The sequence below is a fragment of the Epinephelus fuscoguttatus genome, linkage group LG6 (assembly GCF_011397635.1).
Source record: "Epinephelus fuscoguttatus linkage group LG6, E.fuscoguttatus.final_Chr_v1".
Classification (NCBI taxonomy): Eukaryota; Metazoa; Chordata; class Actinopteri; order Perciformes; family Serranidae; genus Epinephelus; species Epinephelus fuscoguttatus.
In genome coordinates, this window is record NC_064757.1 from 21,095,664 (window position 1) to 21,118,460 (window position 22,797).

Below are 22,797 nucleotides of genomic sequence, written 5' to 3' on the forward strand. Positions count from 1 at the left end.
TAATCACTTTTCCATTTCATCTTTAACAAGGGTGAAATAATCTGGAGCTAATCTATAACAGGCAAATCCAATCAGTGAAGCCATTGTCTGTTGTCATTTGAAGCGCCGCCAGACTTTGATCGCCATGGCAGTAAATTGATTAGCAGTGATCTGCTGGTCCCTCCTAAATGCTGATTTGGGAAAAATCGGTTCACGTCTTTGTCGTAAGCTGAGGTTGTAGTTGAACTACGAGCTACTCTCATCTCCCTGCACTGCTCTCTGTACAGCTCAGTAAGAGAGCAACATAGATGCTGGGCGCTGTTTCTGCCTGCTGCTGTCATTAATCTAAGCTCAGTCTCTGACTGTGGAAGCTCGCTGGCTGTCTGGTCTTGTGCAGCCTCACAGGAGCAGTCAGGGTGGGTTTGGTTGCAAATATGAATTTAATTAAATGTGACTCACAGAAGACAAAACTACTTGAGTTTGAAGGAGAAAAGAGTCAGGTGTGGATCTTAAAGTCTCACTCTGCCCCACCTTCTCTACTTCTGTCCACTCACTTGTCCTGCCTTTGCATTTGTACACCCCCCTACACACACGCGCGCACACACACACGCACACGCACACACACACACACACACACACACAGCATGTACGTGGGGAGAAGAAACAAAGTGGGAGGCACCTGATCGCTTCAATCATCCTGGTTGTGATTAATGTAAAGTGGTTCTTATTTACAACTCAAATTTCCAGGGTAGATGTGCAGGTATTAAAAAAAATATCTTCAATTTTCTGGTCTGTGTCCGACAGCAAGGGCAAACACTGAAAGAGCTTTAATGTGAAGCGACTAATATGGAGTCAGGAACCATTAGAAATGCATTGGCTGCCTCAGTTTGAGCACTTTTTTACCTAAAATCCTAACGCAAAGATTATTTAAAGTGACAGTTTATTTAATGACAAGAGAGTCTTTGTAATGCTTCCACTTTATTGTGTCAAATGTAGAGGATTCTTAACCTTGAACAGTCCACCGTGCTCTAATCCTCAAACCTTATCTCTGCTCTTTATTTTGACTTGTCAGTCAGTCGAGTTCCACATAGTTGGGTGCTTTTTTATATATATATATCAGCGGGAGGCTCAGCTGAACAAGTTGTAAGTGAACAATGAGAGAGCAGCGTGAGAGGGTTTTGTGTTTTCAAAGCCTATCACTCGTCTTTGAGGAAATTAGTAGTTTGAGTTAAAGTTCAATAGATATTGAACACTAACAAAGTGGCGTCTTCTGCTGCTTTGCTGTCTGCTTATCAGCCCCGTTTCAGCTCTGCCTTCTGTTGGCGTGTTAAATAAATAAGTTATAAATTTAATAAATAAGTAGAAGTCTGATTTATGTATGTATTTCCGCAGGCGTCGGCGCATTAAAACCATTGTGTTTAAGGTCAGGAGCATTGAATGAATCAGATCCTTCATTTTTTCCCCTGCCTTTCATGTTTTCTACAAAACTTGCATTAACCTGCATACCTTTGACACCCTGTAATGTTTCTCTTCCTTTCATCGGATCACCTTTCTCCCCCAGCGCCGCCCTCATGCCTCCACCTTTACCGGGTTTCCTCACTTTCTTTGACCCTTTCTCTACATCAGGGCCAAAGGTCACATCTTACAGCTCCTGTGGAATCAATCATAGGTCAAACCTTTCAGTCTGCCTCCAAGGCAGCTACTGAGGGAGCCTGTGTTTTTATGTGGTAATGGGTAGCTGACTGGATACAGGCCAACGCATGCTGAGGACACACTTTCATTTCTTTGGTTTATCCCCACTGACACAATGAATTAATTCGCACAGTCCGTCAGGCTCGTCATCATCGCTGTGAACGTATTCACCGCAGCGACGTGAGATCTTTCAGTATTAATAAACAGATCTGTACTGACGCTGCTGTGGCTGATGTTAGGGTTCACGGGGGAGAGTGACACATTTAGACAGGTTGACAGGAAAACGATGCAGCACAGAGCGACTCGACGAGTTTGTACCTGGGAATGTTCAGAGCTGTACAGTGCCTTGAAAAAAAAATGGCTGCATCTTTTATTCATGTTCTGTTGTCGAGGTGTCAAGAGTTTTGTCAAGCCTCTCACTGTTCCGTTAACCTTGTCCCTGTGAAACATTCTGTCTCTATCTCTTTGGTTAAACATTACTGCCAGGCCACGGGGGGAACGGAGAGAGAGGGGAAGGGATGGAAAAGGGGAGGCGAGGATGGTGAGGAAGAGCTTCTGCTGCTTCCCTTCATCCTTTCATCATTAAACAAACATGGCCTCTTACCAAAAGGAGTGCAAGAAGAAAGCAGAGCCATCAAGACAGTAAGAGGAGGAGGAGGAAGATCGGAGACTGAGGATGAAAGTGATGAAGAGGAGAGATGGAAATGGAGGAGAGGGGTTTTGGAGGAGACGGAGTACCTGTGTGCAGAGCAGAAAGGTGTGCAGTCCATCATCCTCAGACAGGCAGACAGGGCTGTCTGGGGAGTTTATTTTTACCTCAATATGGATGTGTGTGGATCGGCTACAGCAGCCTGGTAGCACCTTTCAGTGGAGGCTCTAGGACAGCTGCTGTCCCAGTGTGACCATCTTTCACACCTGACAATATACAATCATACACACGTGACACAAACACACATAGACACACCAAAGTCTTGTGCTGTGTCATGCTTCAACTTAAGGTTTCTATATTGTCTGTCTTATCTATCTGTACATCAGAATGCAGAATGATTAGTCATGTAACCAGTTAGTCAAATAACATATTGATCTTCATCAGCTAATCATGTCAGTAATTTTTCATGCATAAATGCCAAGCATGCATTAATTACCATTTCTCAAATGTTACCAACAATCTGCTTAGCTAACACACTTGAGGTTCCATTTTACCTCAGTACACCGACCTCTAACTGAGGTTTTTTTTTTTTTTATGTGGCTAAATATTTATATACAGTGCATCTCAGGAATATGAAAACACTTGAGAATACCACCAATCTTGCCCTTAATCTGTTAAATATGATTTAAGGGGAACTGTGAATACAAAGGTATACTATGCAGAGTTGTCACTTACTTTATATGAACACACTTGCCAGCGAAAGTGAAAGTAAAAGCCACACCAGATAATCTCTCGGATGTTTCTTGAGTTTTTTCTGCTCTCAGATGCCTGCTGCTTACAGTCTGGCAGCTGGTCACTACCTTTTTAAAAAGCCGGACCTCACCTGAGCGCTGTGGGGGTACACGTCTATAAAATACAGGCAGGGTCTCTGCAGAAAAATACACTGTCACACACTTTCAGGGTGTTGTAATTGATAAACTGAGAAGGATTTCTTTTGTATGAGTCTAATTGTTTTTTAGAAATATCCTGCGTGACATATCTTTAAGCACAAATGTACTCATTGCTCCCTTTGTTAAAGGGACAGTTCACCCCAAAACCAAAATACATACTTTTCCTCTCATTTTTGGCGCAATCTATAAATCTAGATAGTTTTGGTGTGAGTTGTAGTAAGAGTGTTGGAGATATTGGCCGTAGAGTTAAATGGCACTCAGCTTGTGGTGCTCAAAGTGCCAAAAAAGTACACATGAAAAACAAAAGAGCAGTGTCTCTTTCCAGAGATCATACAGACACTACTACAGATAATCCACAGACTAGGGCTGTACCAACACAGAATTATGTCAGTCGAATCAGTCGACTACCAATATTCAATGAAACTTTTTATTTCTCATATAGTGTTAAAGTTTGAATGGGGTTCAGCGATATGTTCATTGTGACAGTGGCATTCACTTAATATAGTAAACAAGCTAAATGAAGTTGGATAGGAAGTTTGCAACAACATTTTTTCGCAGACAAAAGCCAGAGACTGTCGTATTAAGTTGCTGTGAGCTGTAAATTCACCGCCTCTAAGCAGAAGAGAGAAGATAATGTTATCTCAGAGCCTTACGGTGCAAAGTCTCTCCTCCTCTGTCCTGCTGCATCATGTCAAGTCAAGAGTGCTCACTTAGCAAAATCTGGGGACCAAACTGTCACCAGAAATACATTGCACATCACACTGACTAGCAAAAAACAAAAACGACTGTTTGACTTGAAACAATCTCATCATTTGAGGGGTCTGTGATTGATGATTCGAATCTCCGACTTTCAAGGGGCAGGCCTGTTACAGATCTTGTTGTGAGCAGTTTCATGTAAGAACTATTTTCTTTCTACTGAATTACACCCGCCACCTGTATCACCGTGCAGAAGGAAGCATCCACTGCTAGCTCACCGTGCACCACTGAGCGAGTTAACGTTACAGCTCAGCCAAGGAGGACACCATTAATGTTTACATCTCGCTTGGAGAGTGTAGGTCGGTAGAAAGAAAATAGTTCCTACATGAAACTTCTCACAGTAAGATGCGATTTCTCCAGCCCTCGGCCGCTCACACCAAAACAATCTAGATTGATAAGTGGCACATTTTGATTTTGGGGTGACCTGTCCCTTTAAATCCACTACAAACCTCTCCTTCCTTATGTGCAGTGACTATATGTTGTTACACTAGACCTCCTGACCAACTCTACAGGGTGCTGTTAGGAGTCAGTGTGATCTGCTATTGATCTTCTGTGGATCAATGTTTATCTTGTATTTATAGACCTGGTAGATCATCACTGCTCCCCCTCTTCTCTAAGTTGCTGTTAGTACCAGCACAGACACACTGGGAGGAGAATTGATTAACAAATCAAGCCTGTAATTAATTCTTACTGTGATCAAAGCCTTGGGAGGAAGTCTGCGGAGAGCCCGAGGCACGAGGGTGAGGTGTTTTACAGTGCAATCCCTACCGAGCATACTCTTATCAACACGCTGTTTGTTCTTCAAACAGGTGGGTTTTAGGTTTAGCATAACGTCGGGCGAATTTCAAATGTCTTTAAAGGGTGCCCTGACTGTTGTTTGGCATTGGGGAGATGATTAGTGCTCCTAAGCTGGTGTGTGTCTTTAGGTTTCTCATGAGATTTGTAACGGACTGTGACGCCCTCACACATCACTGCGCGTTGCATCTCGGAGCTGCTTGGCAATCCGTATCCATGCGTAGGCTCCTTCATCTTTATTTTTAGGCAATCCTGGGAGAAACTCCCTCCTAAATATGGATTTATCTTAAATACGGAGTGGGAAGTATAATTGTCTTAGCTCCCAAAGCAGTTGTTTTCTGGCCCCAAAGTTAGAACTTAAAACTTAAAGATGCTCAAACTTACATGAGGTGGATCTTCGGGGGATTTCAAATGCTTAGTTTTTTCTGAACTGTCTATCTCTTACTGTACATATGTTGCCTCTGCTCCTTATGATGTTCAATTTTGTCATATTTCTGAGCTGTTTTTTTTACTCTGCTAACATCTGTTGTTTACTGTTTGGATCTTGAAGAACAAACTGACCCATTTCCTCCCACTGTGTTCTCTATCTCTCCGTGCAGGTTAGCTCTGTATGTGTACGAGTACCTGCTGCATGTAGGAGCACAGAAGTCAGCACAGACCTTCCTCTCAGAGGTAAGCCTCAAAAACTGGTGTACATATTTGTGTGTCAGAGAGTACAGCACATGTACTTTATGTGTCCGCTCTGAAAGGTGGTCTGACCCTAATACAACATGTCCAGTAAGTGTAGCAGCTAATTGAATTAGTCTGGCCTCACAGTGCTGAGCCAACAGGTTAGCAGCAGCAGCAGACGGGCTTTTTAACATTAGTGTTGCATTTAGTGGGACTGGAGCCGGAGCGTGGGGAGAGTTACGATCCTCGGCCTGCCGATGACGTCTTCAACTGACATCATTCACTGATCCGCTCTGCGGCCCCGTCTCAGTCGATCTCTCTCTCACTCTCGTCCTCTCTTATTCCCCCACCTTCTCTTTGTGATCCATCCCCAGTCTTTTTGATCTACCTCTCCACTGCTGTTCCTGCGAAGCGAGCTTGTCCTCACTTTAATTCTGCAGAGGTAAAAAGGTGACGGGGTGAAAAGGAGGTCAGCTGATTCCGGTGCTTTGCTGTAAATGACAGTAAATTACAATGTAGGAGACAGCGGCTGGAGGCTGGTTGTACATTGGCCAGAGGAAGAGGAGAACAAAGAGAGGGGGATGGAAAAGGTTACATCATCAGCTGGCACCAATTCCCATCACTCTGATTTGTTCATGTGCATACACACACACACACCGCGGACTCTCCCTGACACCCCTTCCTCTCTGCCATATCACTTGCTCTTTCTTCGGCAGATGTGGCAGATGAATGGGATAGGCGCCGTCGCATTCAAGTGTGGGAACGCATTAGCTAAGAGTGCAACAAGTATAAACACAGCCACTTGTATCCAATACACATGGCCGTGCACGCATGAGCATGCATACACACACACAGGGTAAACATTACCCTATAATGTAGCTCTCGCTGGAGTAGTAGTGGTGGTGGAGTGAAACACAGTTTTAAAGGCCTGTTATCCACTTTTTATCATCCACATCTGTTTACAGTGTATCCTCAGGCTCAGGAAACAAGAGCCCAGAAAGACAAGTCACGAATCAGACCCAAATACCTCGACGTAAATACCAAATCAGACAGACAGCTCACAGGAAACAAGAAACCATGGAACCCTGTCAAACAAAAAAAAAACAAAACACTTTAACAGAATACACGAGGAGAAAAAAACAGGACAGCTAGAATGAAAAGGTTGACATAAAATAAGTTTAAAGGCTATTTATCGGAGTGAAAAGGAAACGTAAAAGTAAGGCTTTCCCAAGCAATGAGAGCAGCCCCTGCAACACGCAGCCTACATCTGCCAGTAATCACGCTAAAGGCATCTCGCTGTAACATGGTGAAGGTAAATGAACAAACCTCCCGGGAGCGTAGACCACAAGAAGACAGGATATGCGGGCGCAGTCAATGCTCTTTTCTTCTACGCTTTCCAGATGAAAGGGGGAATAAAGGAGCACACTAAAAAGTGTCCTGACCCGAACTGTCTGCAGACGTGTTTGGACTGAGCCACAGCCAATTAAATGTGAGAAATGAAGGATGTCATGCCCATGCTGCATCTTTTGTGCCATTTGAGCAACGATGAGGGGATAAATCCTTCTTTGTCACGGTGTGTATGGAAGCTGCTGGCCGCCTATAATGTTTCAAGTTAACTGATGTCTTTACTAGAACTGCTAACTTGGACTGAAAGCATGTGGCATAAACAAAGAGAGGCAGTTCCTGACCCAACAAGAAAAAACTTCAAAGCAAGACATTCCTTCTAAAAGTCACTGTGTCTGATGTGCAGCTGAGGTCACGACGGTCTGATTTGAAGTGATTCAGTTGTTCCTGTTATTTTAGAGTTTGTTCACTCCACTAGAAGAGCAGGTGGTACAATAGTCGTATTCTTTCACCCATATGAAACATTTCAGTTCATGAAGACAATCGTGAGATCATTCTTAAAAGTGATGTAAGTGTGTTTATGGAGAGGTGAGGCAGACTAAACAATGGCGTCATAGTGTGATAGGAGAAGCCCGACTGCTGCCCACAGCTGCTGCTCAAACTGTGTGCTTTCTTCGTGTGTATCTGCACGTCAGTTGACACTGTCTGCAAACATAAATCATCCCCACTGTGGGTGATGTCAGCAGCGCTCATGTTAGTCACTAACCTTGACGGAGGTGTTAGGGCGTCAAAATGCTTCAGTTGAAGTGTTTGTCAGATGAAACTGTCTTCTCCCACACCTTTCACTGGAACACAGTGGTGGAATTAACCATTTGCTAAGCCCCGCCCCCCTTAGGTACTGTTGGAACATCTGCCTGTCTTTCTGTTCTGGCACGGCACATTATGCAGTGATAACAGTGGCAGATGTATCACTTGGAATTCATTGTAATTTTGAAAGCAATAGGTCCTTGATTTCAGACGACCAGTGCGTGTCATGCACAACAATCTTACTGTAGATGTGAATTTTATTGTATGTATTTTTGTGTGTGTGTTTTGTTCCTTATTAGACCAAAGTAGCTTCTCATTTCTAGCCAGCAATCATTCATTTTTTCCAGCTAAAATTACAACTGTGCCAAGCAGATTTCTATCAGAAGAGGGAGCAAATCTATGTACCCAGCGTCCTCTGTTCCCAGCTCTATATCCTCTGGATATGGCATATTAAAGAGACCTTTTAAAGAGTTATGTGTTGTCTCCCAAGGTCAAATGTTTAATGTATGTCGTCCGGGGTCAATATGTTGAAATCACTCGCCCACAGCTTATAGCCTACACACAGTGGCTGGATGGATTTTTTTTTTAACCATTCAAGCAGCAGTTGTTTGTTTTGTTTTGTTCTGATTTTTCATTTGAACTGCTCCTATTAATCTCCTACATTGTTGGTTTACATCAAGAGACTCGTGCTCATGACTCAACACAAGGCTAGAGTTGGCCCTTGGGAACGCAGGACCCTGGGAACATAGAGATGGACCCCCCCCCCCACTCCTCCCCAGAGGATAGTTAGCGCAGTATGCTAATGTTAGTTTCAGGAGTTGGTCAGACTCCTCAATGGTGTGACTCCTCAAGAGTTTGCTTGGGGTTTCTGGGGTATAAACTCCAGCTCCTATATAGCAGGACAGAGCTGCTAATGTTACCCTGAACTCTGATAGCATCCAGGACCCCTTAATACTATGCAGCTTGTTGTGAGAAGGGCTTTTTTAACACAACCTGTAGCCCCCCAAAAAATGATTTATGAATTGCCCCTGGCCTTTAAAGTGACACAGGGTTAGGTGTAACAGGTGAGAAGGTGGGCAGAATTTGAGCATCTCATTGTCCAGTGTGTCCGTTCAGAACAATATAAACAGCTCTTTATTAAGTTGTGACTTGGACACACATTAGGAAGAAAGGAAGGAAGGAAGGAATGGAGGAAGGAAAAATGAGTAAAGAAGTAATACAGGGTAGAAAGCCACTGTAAGGACGGCCAGACAGAAGCAAAGTGAATGAAACACTGGAAGCAGAAGGACAGACACTGTGGTAGAGGACTAGGCTGAAGGGTGTGTGGGTTATACAAAGGTTTGATTGGGCTCCTCAGGCTGGTACATGTTCCTGACCTCAGACTCTGCATATCCCCTGGCTCTTACACACACACACACTTGTGAATAAACGGGCTTTCAAGCACAGATAGACTCACTTATCCACTTATGATTCCATGGCATGAGAATCATTATATAATTACATAATGGCATGTGTTATAAGAATTCCCTTGCACCCTCTCCAGCCGTGTAAAGCAGGTAATTCAGATGTCGGCCATGTTTTCATACTTAACGTGTTTCTGAAGCATGTCTCTCTGACTCTGTCTCTCTGTCTGTCTGTCTGTCTGTCTGTCTGCAGATCCGATGGGAGAAGAACATCACATTAGGAGAACCTCCGGGGTTCCTCCATTCATGGTGGTGGTGAGTGTTTTTATGTCTAATGATTCAAGTTACGTTCCTCCTCATGCTGTTTTTCTCCATTCCATCATTGACAATATTAATTAAAATGAGTGTTCTCCCTCCTTTCTCTCCTGTTTTAATTTATCTCCATCTCATTAATTGTCCCCGAAAGCTCTTCCTCAGGTTGCTGTTTGCTAATTGTAACGTGCTCTCCTAAAGTTGTGTACTCCGATGATGATAATAGAATTGCACTTATTGCCTCAATGCTGGATTACCCTGCCTGCAAAATGGACTATTATTTTTATCTGTCAGGCTTTAATGTTTCTGTTTTTGCCATCATGCTTCTCTCTGACTGTCTCTCTTGTGTGTCGCAGTGTTTTCTGGGACCTGTACTGTGCGGCTCCAGAGAGAAGAGACACATGTGAACACTCGAGTGAGGCCAAGGCCTTCCATGACTACGTGAGTCTGCACTGATGCAGCTTTCTCTGTTCCCTGGCTTAATGTCACTGTTGGATTAACACCATATTATATGGAAAACTGGAAGTGTTAGATATTATGTAAATAAATCAACAATTATTTTTATTATTAAATGAATATTACTGTGTAGAAGCAGCTGAAACAGTTCCAACACATAATTATAAAGCTTTGTTTGTTGTACTGAGTTTGGGTGTTGGCTACATAAATAGCTCTGCCCTGTTTGTCTTGATTGATGAAGACTTTGTGATAATAAGAAGCAGTGTTGAAATAACATGATCTTGAGGAAAAATGGCTTTACAAATAATGATTTTTTTTCTCTCAAGTGAATGCTTTACGCTTCTGTAAAAAGCTACTGCTTAAATGAAATAAAAAATAACCTGCAGTTAAGCGTCGTTATGAAAAGAAGCAGGATACGATATAATTAGATAATGTTAGAATCTAAAAAAATATATCAAAACTGTCTATATTTATTTAAATATTAATTTCATAACATCTTTTTATTTATTTAATATCGAACACTTTGGTGTCCACATAGGAGATATCTTTAAACTGGTGTTAAAATGTGAAAGTAAGAACCTAAGACTGATTAATTGAATTTACATTACATAATAGGGCTGGGCAGTCCATCGATATTATATCGGTGATACGAGATTAGATATTGGCTTAGATTTTAGATATTGTAAGTGTTGTCTTTTCCTGGTTTTAAAGGCTGTATTACAGCAAACTGCCTTAAGTTTCTGAACTCACCAGACTTTCCTAGCTGTTACATTATTTGCCTTTACCCACTTAGTCATTATATCCACATTACTGATTAGTGTTATCAAAAATCTCATTGTGTAAGTATTTTGCAAGAGCACCTACAATATTGTCACTATATCGAAAGTATTTGTCAAAAAATATTGTGATATGTGATTTCATCCACATTGTTCAGCCCTGTTACTCACTTTGAAAAATTTGGCTTACTAGTTTAGATCATGGAAAGATCCATATAGATGATTATAACGTGAATGAGTGGCTTGCTTGCTGCTGTTTTTTGATTACAATAATAACGTCTAAAAGCGCAAAAAAATTACGGCTTAGGATTTGGACTTGTTTTGATGTCAAAACAACTGGTATAAAATTTGGTGCACGTGTAGGCTGTAAAGTCGAGAGTGTGGATTCAACGGTCTTCATCAGTTTCTCACATCAAAGCCCAGAACAACATACTTAACACTGTTTGCTTATCGTGCGGCTGCAACATGTCTTAACAACCCTGTAAAATAGTTTTATCTCCTTATGAATCTCATTTCATCTGAAGTGGTGTTTAATTGAGTGCCTGGTGTGATGTTCAAAGCGTGTGATAACAAAGTGTGGAGAACATAATGCTTAATGATCGCAGTACCTGCGACATGACTCCGGCTCTAACACGCTGCACGTGCACATATCCTGCCATAGTATTGTGAGCACATTGCGCTGAGGAGCAGACCGGGCAGGCAGACAGTGGCCCGTGTGGTGGAAACATTGTTTATTGCCATGTTTTCTCAGTGTGGCTCCATTTCACTGCTGTAATTCCCGCACATCAAGGCATCGGTTTATTCAGTCATGCGCCGTCCAGTAACCGGAATTCAGCGAGCAGTGCCAGGGCTCTTGAAGTTTTAGATTAGCTGGTGACTAAGAGAGAGGAAGTGCGGCTCTCCTCGTGGGAAGTTGCGACGTGGAGGAGGAGGAGGACGGGGAGGTGTGGAGGGGTCTTCTCCTCTGCTTTTTATGTTGTTGTTTTCTCACTAAGTCTGACTCATCAGATTTGTCTGTACTGTGGTTTATTGAGATGTATTGTTGGAAGTGCACAGGTCAGGGGTTTCTGCCTACCCCAGCAGGATCGTCCCTCCTCTTCTCTCCTCTCCCCTCCTCTCTCTCTCTCTCTGGTTCTGCCCCTCTTTTCCTTTTAGGCTCGCAATCCTGCAGAACCGTGGGGGCTCTCTCCTCTTTTATCTTCTGACAGTAGGTGTATGTGCTTGTGTAAATGTGTGCGCATACGCAGGTGATGCTGCTGATGCCGGCGATGATGATCAGGGTGATGAATAGGCACTCCAAGGACGAGGCAGCTATGTGATGATGTCATCCTGGCTGCTAGGAAGGGAGCTGGAGGGCAGCACGACCTCAGCCCTGGGAGACAGACAGACAGAGAAGACAGAGGGGGAGAAAAACAGGGGAGAGAGAATGAGTCAAAAAAGCAGGACAAACTGTCCAAAAAGAGGAGACATTTCTTCTTTAAATTATCAATTCATCTTTTCGCAGCACCTAAAAACCAAACACATTTAGAGTGATTCAGTCTAATTGTGTTCAAGATGACAACAACAATATCTTGTTGTGTCTTTTTATCTGATCAGAATCAGCTCAGCTCAGGAATCACTCAGAACCTGTCTTAACGTCATTAGCGGAGGCCACCAGCAACATCTTATTCTTACATTTCCTGCAGGGATGTAATCAGAGAATTATAATTAGACCAATTGTAATTAGACCAAGGTCACTTTCAATCAACTGTTCCAATGCTGTGCTGCTTCTCAGATCCAATCAGAGGTACTACTCACATATCTGCCGCTCAATTAAAGCAAAATGAGGGGACAACCGCGGTGGCCGTCGTTGGAAAAAGTAGCACGCCTTAATTTGACGTTGGTGTCTCTCTCTCAGTCTCCTGACTTTGAGGCTGATGGAGATTTTAATCAGACATTTTGATGGTAATTATTTTCAGATAGCTAATTACTGAGTGAAGTCCTAATTAATGCTGGGGAGATGTAGGAGCTCGTTCACATCATCTTTGGGTCCCTTCCTTTTGATAATTGATGGGATTGTGACAAGGCTTTTGACTTGATTTGCACGATTATCCCAGTTTGAACTACCTACTGTAGATACAATTGGCTTTGAGTAAATCTGATTTAAAGGAATTGTCTTAACAGAGTGTTTCTGCTCTGCCTGGTTACATGCGCATGATGCTTTGCATGCAGCTGTAGGTCTGCATAATAATCAAGATACAGAACTGCAATATGGCTAAGTGCAATTTCCATTTGCAGGAGCTGCAATTTTATGATGAATGTGTCCCAACCTACCATTATAAATGAAGCATTGTGGTGCTACAGAGATGCTCCGGCCTGCAAAACATATTCCAGACTTAAGGCAAAAGGCTTGTTTGGACCAGACTTTGCAGTGAAAATGAAATGCAAAAAATACTATTCTTACAAAAATTACAATGCATATCACAATATCCATCCAAAATAATTGCAATGTAACTTTGCATATCATGCAGCCCTGTGCTGCTGTGTGCAGCATGTCTTAATCATATCACCAGACTCGAGTGTGCGGGGATGGTCTTCCAGGACATTAATCCAGCAATCCATTGTTAAAAGGGAAAGAAAGAAAAGACTTATGAACACAGTGAAGAGAGATGCAATGTTATTGATTTCCATCCTCAGACGATGGTTTTCAGGCATCAGAAAGGCCGTTTACAGTTCTGTTAAGTGCTTTGTAAATTGTGTTCTTTATACTAAATGAGCGGTTTCCATTTGCGAGGGGCCATGAAGTCATAAAAACAAGTTATTTTTAAATTCTTATGCTTGGCCCGGAAATCGCCTTATTAGAGACAAATGTCAGCTGCTGGTGCTTTTCTGTCTTTGAAGAAGAAGTCATTAGTCCATGCGGGTCATTTCAGGCTCATCCTGAAAGAGTCATTAGTGTGAAAGTTGAAAGGTAACAGCTGTCATTCAGCTGTAACATCTTCCAGCAAATACTCCACATCATGCAATATTTCAAGGTCTCATAATCGTAAATAAATGGAGATTAATATGAAGGTAATCTTCTGTTTTGAACTGTGTGTTTTCTCTTGCGACACCAAACTTTTGTCCCACCTAATTTCTGTGATCTTTAACAAAATACGGTCAAATTAAAGCGGAGCAGGAAAGAATCGAGCCAGCATGAAATTGCTTGTAAGACTGGTGGAAACAATATTGAGCATATTAGCTGCATTTCGTCTGCTACATTATGACATTTAGACCTTTTAAAATGTTTGCTGTACTGAAAAACACTCTATTTAATTGAAATACAAACGTCTCCATATAAGTTGTGTTGAGTGCAGTGGTGCGTGGTTGTGTATTTGTGTGTGGCACTGTGAGTTTGCATAATAATTATACAGTCACACTCTACATGTTTAAACTTCAAACCCTCAGTGGATTATTCTCACAAGCGTTGGGAGAGATAGATGTTGGCGAGGGAGACTGGTGGTAGAAAGGCTGATGAGTTAGAAAAATTTGGGGGAGTTTGGGAGAGCTGATGAAAAAAAACACTCAGAAAGATATCTCACTCCTGATTTGAGGAGATTATCAGTGTCCGACACTTGTACTGGTTGTGCTGTGCAGCCTCCAGATAAGAATATGCTTATTAACTGAAGCGAGTCGTTGGTTAAAAAAAAAAAAAAAAAAAAAAAAAAAAAAGACAGGAGTCCAACAGCATGAATTGTGGGTTTTTGTATAAAAAGTGATTATTGTGGATGAAAACATGCTGTGAAGTGAAATTAGCAGGTGGTTGTGAAAGTCTTTTGCAATGGCCTCAGCATGTACAGTTAATATCACACTGGACTTCTTGCTTAATATGTTTTTCTCAAAAACTGCACACATGCAGAATCAGCTTGGCATGCAGCCTCTCAGGATGACAGGCAAAGATGGGCATTAAATTTGAAAAACTGCAATGCAGACACACAGAAAGACAGACTGGCTGATGGATATTTTGACTCATAAAAATACCACAAAATTTTGAGAAATGTGCTGACACCAAGGCTAAAGCAAAAATATATATTTCACCTTTAAATATGTTTTTCTACCAAATTAAATTATGCCAGTGCGATAAGGCAATTTCATTTAGTTTAATGAAAGGGTTTTTTTTGCACAGAGTCCTGATACCAGAGTGAATTTTTTATTCAGTTTTAATTTACGACTTTAAAGTTGCAGTCTCGAAGATCGCCGTATCATTGTCTTCGGTGGCACCTGTGACAGTAAAGGTAGTTGTGTGCAGCTCGTGTCACGAGCCCTGCAGCGGGCGAGATGAGAGTTACCACAACATGGATGGTGTGTGTGTGTGTGTATGTTTCCATGTATGTGAGAGTGGATTAATGACCTTGCGCCACTTGTGGTTTTTCTCAGGAAAGTCACCACATACACTCAGTCTGTAATAGGCTACTACAAATGCAAGGGCTGTCATCAGTGGGCCACGGCTCAGTCCCCTTTGTGTTACCTCATTCAGTGATCGATAGCAACTTCAACATTCAAATGAGTGTCTTAAAGTATTACTTCACAACTAAATGTTGCTTATGTTGTGTGTTAATGATAGATTATTTTTTGATTAATTGTTAAAATGCCTCAATATAGGCCATTTCAATCAGGAGAGACAGAAGAATGAAGTAAAGATAATATCTAATACAGAACATGATTGTACAGATTAACAGATGATTTGTGCTGATTAAGATTAACCAGAAGTCTTTGGTGCTTGGAGCACAGCGGGAGATATTTTGTGATTAAGGGACATCTGAGCGGCAGCAAAATAAATCCCCCCATGCAGCCCAGACACTGGTGGTGGTGGCGGTGGTGGCTGATGACTCTGAGGCTGCTGACTGCTGAGGAATATGAGGGTGATGAATACGTAGAGACTGGGTGGTGATATGATGGGGAGGTGCAGGGCGTGTATGACTGCTGCAAGAAAGAACCATATTTAAAATGAGGAGATGACAGGCTGACAGAGAAGGTGAAAGATGAAAAATTGCTGAAGCCAATATTCGATTATTGAAGTAGTTGTACATTAATTTTCTTTTGAGCGACTGATAGATTGATCAACAGATTGTTTCAGCTCAACTCACATGTTATGACCATAGTCTGGGCGCACTGTAAGTTGCAAGTAGTTTTATTTATAATGGCTGAAAAGGTGTAGGTGTTTGAAATTTAAAAGGAAAAAAAGGAATAGTGATGTGTTTCAGAAGTATATATTCCTGTCCTATCCCTTTAATGTTTTCATGACCCGTTAGCTTTATCAAGAGAGACCTTTGTGAGGCCCCACGTCCGGGTTAGGGCCGACTGTTTTTTTTTTTGCTACTTGGCAAAAATGATAAAACTGCAATAAAAACTACTGTCATTGCGCCCCACCGGCTGTAGGCAGCGGTGTTACAGACAACTCAAAGCAAGGAGAGCCTGGTATCATTGTGTGGCATCGCTGTGGGAGATAGCAGGCACACGGCAGTTAGAGGGGAAGAAGAGATCAAGAGGCAGCGCCAACAGCAACCCCCTTTGATAAAAATGCTCCATCTCACGCTGCCAGATCTCACATTCATAACTCTCTCACTCATGCATGGAAATGTATTCACACTGCTCAATTTAACACCAGCACACATATTCTGTCTTGATTGCGCAGCTAAGGGATACACACATTTGTAAATATGTAGTAACACACAGGACTGTTTTATTTATTTACATCCTGATGCACTCTGGGAAAAACAAGTGCGTGCATACTGTACTGCACTGTGTGTGCTTGAATGAAGGACAGGAGGGGGCAGCGACCCTGGGGCTTAACTGAAAACAGCTCCCGCCTGCATTGAGAAACATGCAGTGTACATTATGAACGTGAGCTGCTATACTAAACAGAAGGACACTCACATACACTTGACCATGGACATGTTTTCTATTTTCTGTGGTCTTTTTGGTACAAGCTTTGTTTCTTCTCATAAAATAGGCCTGATTCCCTTTTCTGTAAGTACTGATGTTCTGCAGCCTTAATAACCCACTAACACACAGTGATTCCCAGAAAGTTGCAATCAAATATGCTGTACTGTTAAATTATTAATTATTAATGTTTAATTTCTCGCTAGCACTGCAAGGATGGCACTCTGAGTCAATGTTTTCTGACTAAAATGCCGACGACTTGTTCACTGGAAGTCAAAGAACATGAAGGTCAGAGTGCCATGAAATTCACTAAGCACAGTCACGCTCGCTAGAGGATAAACCCTCTTCATTTTGGACATAGGTGCTTTTCTGTTGTGTCACTAATGGGCCAAAAGACTTTGTTAAGGCTCAGACACACCAAACCAACATTAAAGAACTAGTGACAACAAAGGTCGACTGTTGCATTGCCTCATGTTGCCTGTGTTGCCACCAAAAAGTTGTACCAGAACACACCGCGAAGACTACAGCCTACAGCGAAGCACATTTAATGTGCTTTTGTAAGAGGAAGTAAGGGTGATTACAGACCTAGAGTTTGCTTGCTTTGATCTGAATCAGGGACTAATTTTGTTACAAAGTTGCATAAGTACCTAGAGTTGGTTTGTGTTCTCACAGCAGCATTTACAAGCAGACCAGATAAAAAATACCTTGCATGAGAAAGCTGCTCTTGATTGGTCAGAATTTCCATGCGGGAAAGATCCAGGAAGTAAACAAAACATTACAGAAGAGTACACTTGCAAGATAAATGTGACACTTTCTAATGTCACAATGGAGGGACAACTATGCAGGTTGATTTTAGCGCTGGTCATCGTGGACTATATTGCTGTCATTGTTCATTTTTGGCAAACCACACAGTTTGAAAACGAGGCGCGGCCCCAACTAGAAAACAATGTTTTGATGCATTGAATGTGCAAATGCTGTGTTCACACCTGCTTAAATAAACAACACTTTGGGGGGCAAATGAACTGGAAGGGTGGGGTGAAAACACCCTAACTCTCCCTATCAGCGGGCGGCGGTGGTCTGTAACTGTCATTAAAAAGGGAAAACGTCTAATTCTAGCCAGTTAGCGCATTAACACATTTGTTTAGATCTCATTCCATCTTTGACACTAGTCAGCCAACAAGGGCCAAAAAGGGCTGACTAGTGCCAACGGTGCTGGATAAAATTCCAAAACCAGGACTACACTCACCAACAGCCCAAGATTGACCCATGGTGGACTGTTGGCCTGGTGTGTGAGGGGCCTTATAATTACCTAATACTCTAATTTGACTTGTTTTCTGTCTCCAAACTCTCACAAACAACGCTCAAATTGAAAGAATGCTTCAAATCACTGTGCTTTCCTAGATAAAATAATCCCATTCAGAGCCACTCCTATGAGCCCAGATCAAATCAGTATTCCACCTCAACAATCCAACTTCCTTGCAGCTATGTTATTGACTGTGGGACTTTCTTTCCCCTGAAGTCGTCTTCTCAGGCAAAGCTGCCTCCCAACAAGCTCCACCAATTCACATCTCAACAAAACTTTTCTAACCCTCAGTCTGAGCTGAAGCATCGATACTTGTTTTTCCAAGCCCTTGTTGCATATTGTTGCAATTACCACCAGCTGCATTGAACCTTTTGAAGATAATTTTACCTCTTACTGGAAACATTATTAACTGATTATTAGTTAGTTCCTCAAACTATTTCATTTCTTTCCCCCCAGGGTTGCATTTTTTTTTTTTTACATTACCGTAATTCATCAGGAAATGATATTAAAAGTGCTGCAAACTGCAACACATTGTTTCAGAGGAGCAGTTGTAAATCCAGTCACTCCTGACTGCAGTAATTACAAAAGAAAACATGGTAAGGTCCTGTCAGGGACGGATGTGTTATTATCTTATTATTGATCAGCGTAAAACAAACCTGGCTTGATTCAGCAGCATGAAATGCAAACTTGAATTCTGAACCTGTGTGTGTTTGTGTTCGCATGCATATGAGGAGACAGAGCAAAACAGAGAGGACAGAGACAACCTAGAAACAGAGACTCTGTTGGCTCCAAGCATTGTGGGTAACAAGCTGATTCCAACCAGTTGAGAACCAATGGGGGTTGGGGAGACCCCCAGTCTGTTTCCAGGGAAACAGAGCCCTTTCTCCTCCTCTGTCTCTCTCCCTCTCTCTCTGTCTGTGTCTCTCTGTCTCTCTCTCACATGCTCCCATGTTCCTTCTTGGCGGTGTTGAGGAGGAGGGAGATGTGGAGGTGACTCACTGTAACATCATTGCCATGGCAATGAAGAGTGAGCCGAGTGTGGAGGGAGTGAAGGGAGAAAAAGAACGGGAATTTCCATAGGTTGAGCAGAGATGGAAACGGTTGTCACGATCTCCAACAGTTTGAAAATAAAAACAGAATAAGGGAATTGTCAGTGTTGAACACTTGCTGTATGCTTGTATGATACTTCTCTGCATTTTTATAGAAAAACATCACAATCTCTCCCATTTCTCCCTCCCCTGCTTGCCCCCCCCACTCTCTACACTGCTTCCTCCCTTTCTCTTTCACATCAGCAGTTTTTTCTCCCTTCTTCATCTCCTCTGCCTATCACTGTCCCCGCTCTCCGTCCCTCTGCATTCCTCTTTATGTCTCTTATCATCTTCCTTCCTCTTTCGCTGGCCTGTTGCACGCAGCCCTCTGGTCTCAGAGGAGCGTGTTTTCCACCGGCGTGTTACGCTGAGTCATGTCACATGCGTGTTTGGACATGAACGAGGTGGAGTGTTAATGTGATGTTGACATATGCACGCCTTGCTGGTGGGGGCACAGACGAGGGCATGGCGCAGAGTGGAGGGCGAGAGGTTAACTGGGGGCAGCAGAAGACAAGAAGGTGTAAGAATGAGAGCAAGCGCTAACAGAGCGGTGGGCTACGGAAGAGTGGTTTCCAGTTTGGCTGCGGGTATTAATGTTATTGATTATGAAAATAAGGGGCTTAGTCAGGAGCATATGTTGTGTGTCTGCAGCAGTGTGAGGAGAGGTGATACAGTGCTGTGTGAGCTGTGAAATTCTAACTGGAGTCAGAGTTGAAATTTTCAAAAATATTTAAGAGACCGGGATAAAATATGTCAGTTTGACATCAGTCAAAGTTAGCATCGGACATTGTGTAATATACCATCCAGTCTTCCCCAACCCACCTGGGAAGGAAGTTATAGAAATGTTGCACAAAGTTTACACAGCAGCAACCCGACAGGTTGTGTGTGTGAAAGGGATTATGGTGAGTGATCCAAAAATTGAGCTGTAGAAGTTGCAGCAGGACTACAGAGGGAGAGCAGGAGGGCGAAGCGAGAATGCTGACACGATCAGACCAGCACGTTATCTCTTTGACCCCAACTAACCCGTTTTTTTGTTTTGTTTTGTTTTGGGTTTTTTTTGCTGTTGTAGACACCCATATTCTTATCTCGCGCTGTCTCTTGTGTCTGCCCCTCTCGCGCTATAAGGACTGCAAGGTAAGACACAGAAGGTGACTTCTGAGTAGTTCTTCCTGTGGCTTGGATTGAGGAGTGTTACAATTCTGCCAGTTTTCTAATTCCAATCCACTTTTCAAACGCTGCAATTGCACTCTAATATATCTTAAAAGAATTGGATCGATACAGTTTTGAAGATCATACAATCTGTGGATTTCAGCTGAATCAATATTCTGTCTTTGCAGCAATCTGCCAGATAGAAAAGCCCATGACATAGTCTCCTCTTCATCTGAAGCCGTGGCTTTTGAATCTTCCTCCATGTCTCTGTACCCTTTCCTCTCCTCTGTGTTCAGTCCATCTCCCTTATCTCCCCCGTGTCGTTGAACCAAGCCAGATAGTGGTGGGAGAAGTGTGGCTTCCCAGCGCCAAAGTGACTATCATTTTCAGCTCTGTATGTGTATCTGACAGTGCATCGGCCCACGGCTCCACCTCACATATTATACAGCTCCTCGCAGCCTCAGAGATGTTTACAAGGGTCGATAATGACATCAGTGATAAAGGAAACACGGCCAGTGCCCCCCTCGTGTCACCCCCCTGCACAGCTGATATCACCCTACCTGTAATCACCCAGTGAGACCAAGTAGATTAGTGTTGTGCAGCCATTTTACCTGGTAATCACCTGTAATGTTACACTAGAGAGTGGTGCTGTGGGGAATTCTGTTGTGGGGGATAATGTGCTGCTGGAAGTGATAAAGATTGAAAGATGTAGAAGGATTGGGGGTGAACACAGGGCTGTTGAAATAGGTTGACCTTTCCCTTCATTTCTGTTCAACTCAGATTCTCTTTTCTTTTGTTAAAGGAAATTCTGACTTTGTTACGACTTGGGTCTAATGTTTGTTGTTTTGGCCTTCGTGTCTGCAGATTCTAGTAACACCAGAGATGTGGGAATTGTCTGACAGCTTGTGTTTCATGCTCCATCTTACCTCTTGTTGGTGATGTCACTGCATTCCCAGCACTCAGCAATTAAAGGATAAGATAGTTTACCCGATGCAATGAAAAGACCAAAACATGCTACGCGTTAGTTAACCTCTCAGTACTTTCAGCCTTTCCAAGCCTGACTGTGGCACCCAGCCCCAAGCCCCTGGTTCCTACTGAAGTCAAATCTTTAAAAGAGCTGTACGTGACATTTAGAGTATAGATATGGCAGCATACAAATATTTTATACGTAAAGATATAGTGGAGTAATGGCATCCCGAGCAGAGAATGATGTAACACTTCCTCTGTGTGGGCTGGAATTCAACTTTCTCCATCTGTTGTTTTGGAAGACGGTCTGGTGGCGTGTGCATGCATTTGAGTCCTTATACTGTATATGTGACTAGCTAATGGCTGCCACTCTGCACTGCGCTCATAGGGTAGGGCTATAATGCTGTCCTGATGCACAGCATTGTTGTAGAAGCGTCGCCCAGACCCCAGATTTAGGTTCGGACATAGGGTGACCAAAATTAAATGTCAGGACAACGTCTAATGCCAACGTCAGTTTGATGTAGAATTATGACGACGGATGAGGTTATTTTGTTGGTTTAAGTTACATTGTTAAGTAGTGGTTCCCAACTGGTGGGTCATGATCCAAAAGTGGGTCGCAGGTCCATTCTGAATGGACTTCAAGTGATTTATGAACATGTCAAGTTTGTAAAAAATATATGTTATTTTGAAGTACAGTGAATTTCCGGTACAGGGCTTTGTTCTGAAGTGCTGTCTCCTGCTGTAGAGTGAGTGACTAATGGTCAGCAACTATGACGCTGAATATATTTAACTGTGTGGACCTTGAACTAATGACTAAGGAGAAATCTGGACCCCGGGGCTGGACCAGTTGGGAACCACTGTTCTAAACGGGTTAGGTCATAACATAGAATAATGGCATTTAGTTGTGAGGTATGGAGACCAAAACCCAGTGTCTGCAAAGCGTCATGATGTTTACATCCACAAATAACCTTGTTATTAGACATTTTACATAACTTGAGTTCCGTCAGCACTGTTGTTAGTACTGTTTATAGAGTTAGCATCATTATCTCATAGCCACCAGCTCGGCCCACCTCCATGTTGAGGGCCATGTGAAGACAACATGAATCAGGCTCTGAATCGCAGATATGCTCTGAATATCGTATGCAGCTCCTTTAAAGATGGCTCACAAGCTCTGTTTAGTATTAGATGTTACAATCCCTTGATGCACATACTGAGACTATGAATGAGAGTAATCGTGCCATCTGGGGGTTTCCGAGTGGGGGCCAAAGGGTTAAGGTTAGATAGATAGAAAAGTAGGAAAGTGTATGGGTAGATAGAAAAGTAAGAAAGTGCACATGGAAGGCAGAGCACACATAAACATTTAACGTTCTATGACTATTTACGGCAACAGTGAAGTATAATCAGGATTACATTTAAGACAATATAAAAACATGCATCTAACAACAAACACATGGACACTGACGTTATTTTTTTTTTTTCTTCCTTGGCAGCTTGCACACAGTCAGATATTGTTTCTAACGAGCAGAGATCCACTTTCTTCCACTCGCTGCTGTGTTTTACTGGTGTAACATATGGCATGTTTTGGTTAAGAAAGGGAGCTTTGAATGCCAGAGGGTGATTTTAAGCTTATCTGCCTTGAAATTGAAAAGTGAGTTTGGTTTAGGATTGGACAGTGGAGCGTGTTGATCTGTCTCTGGTCGCCACAGGAGACTGTGAATAATACATGGTTAAAAGCAGAGCACACCCATTCTCATCTCTGCGCTGCACTTCTTCTTCTAACCCTCTGTCTCTCTTACTTCTGT

General features: G+C 42.6%; 1 protein-coding gene across 2 annotated transcripts in view; it reads left to right on the top strand.

The window, feature by feature from the left end:
• The window catches only part of ssbp2a (single stranded DNA binding protein 2a), a 66,514-nt gene that overhangs the window by 23,476 nt on the left and 20,241 nt on the right, over positions 1–22,797 (top strand). The window contains exons 1-4 of one of the 2 annotated variants that reach the window (XM_049579060.1): positions 2,355–2,428; positions 5,421–5,493; positions 9,298–9,359; positions 9,713–9,797. In XM_049579060.1, coding sequence (XP_049435017.1) covers positions 2,370–2,428; positions 5,421–5,493; positions 9,298–9,359; positions 9,713–9,797 — 279 coding nt within the window. In that variant the 5' untranslated portion in view covers positions 2,355–2,369. Of the gene's footprint in view, positions 1–2,354; positions 2,429–5,420; positions 5,494–9,297; positions 9,360–9,712; positions 9,798–22,797 lie in introns of those variants that run through there. The other variant, XM_049579061.1, reaches the window with a different exon arrangement.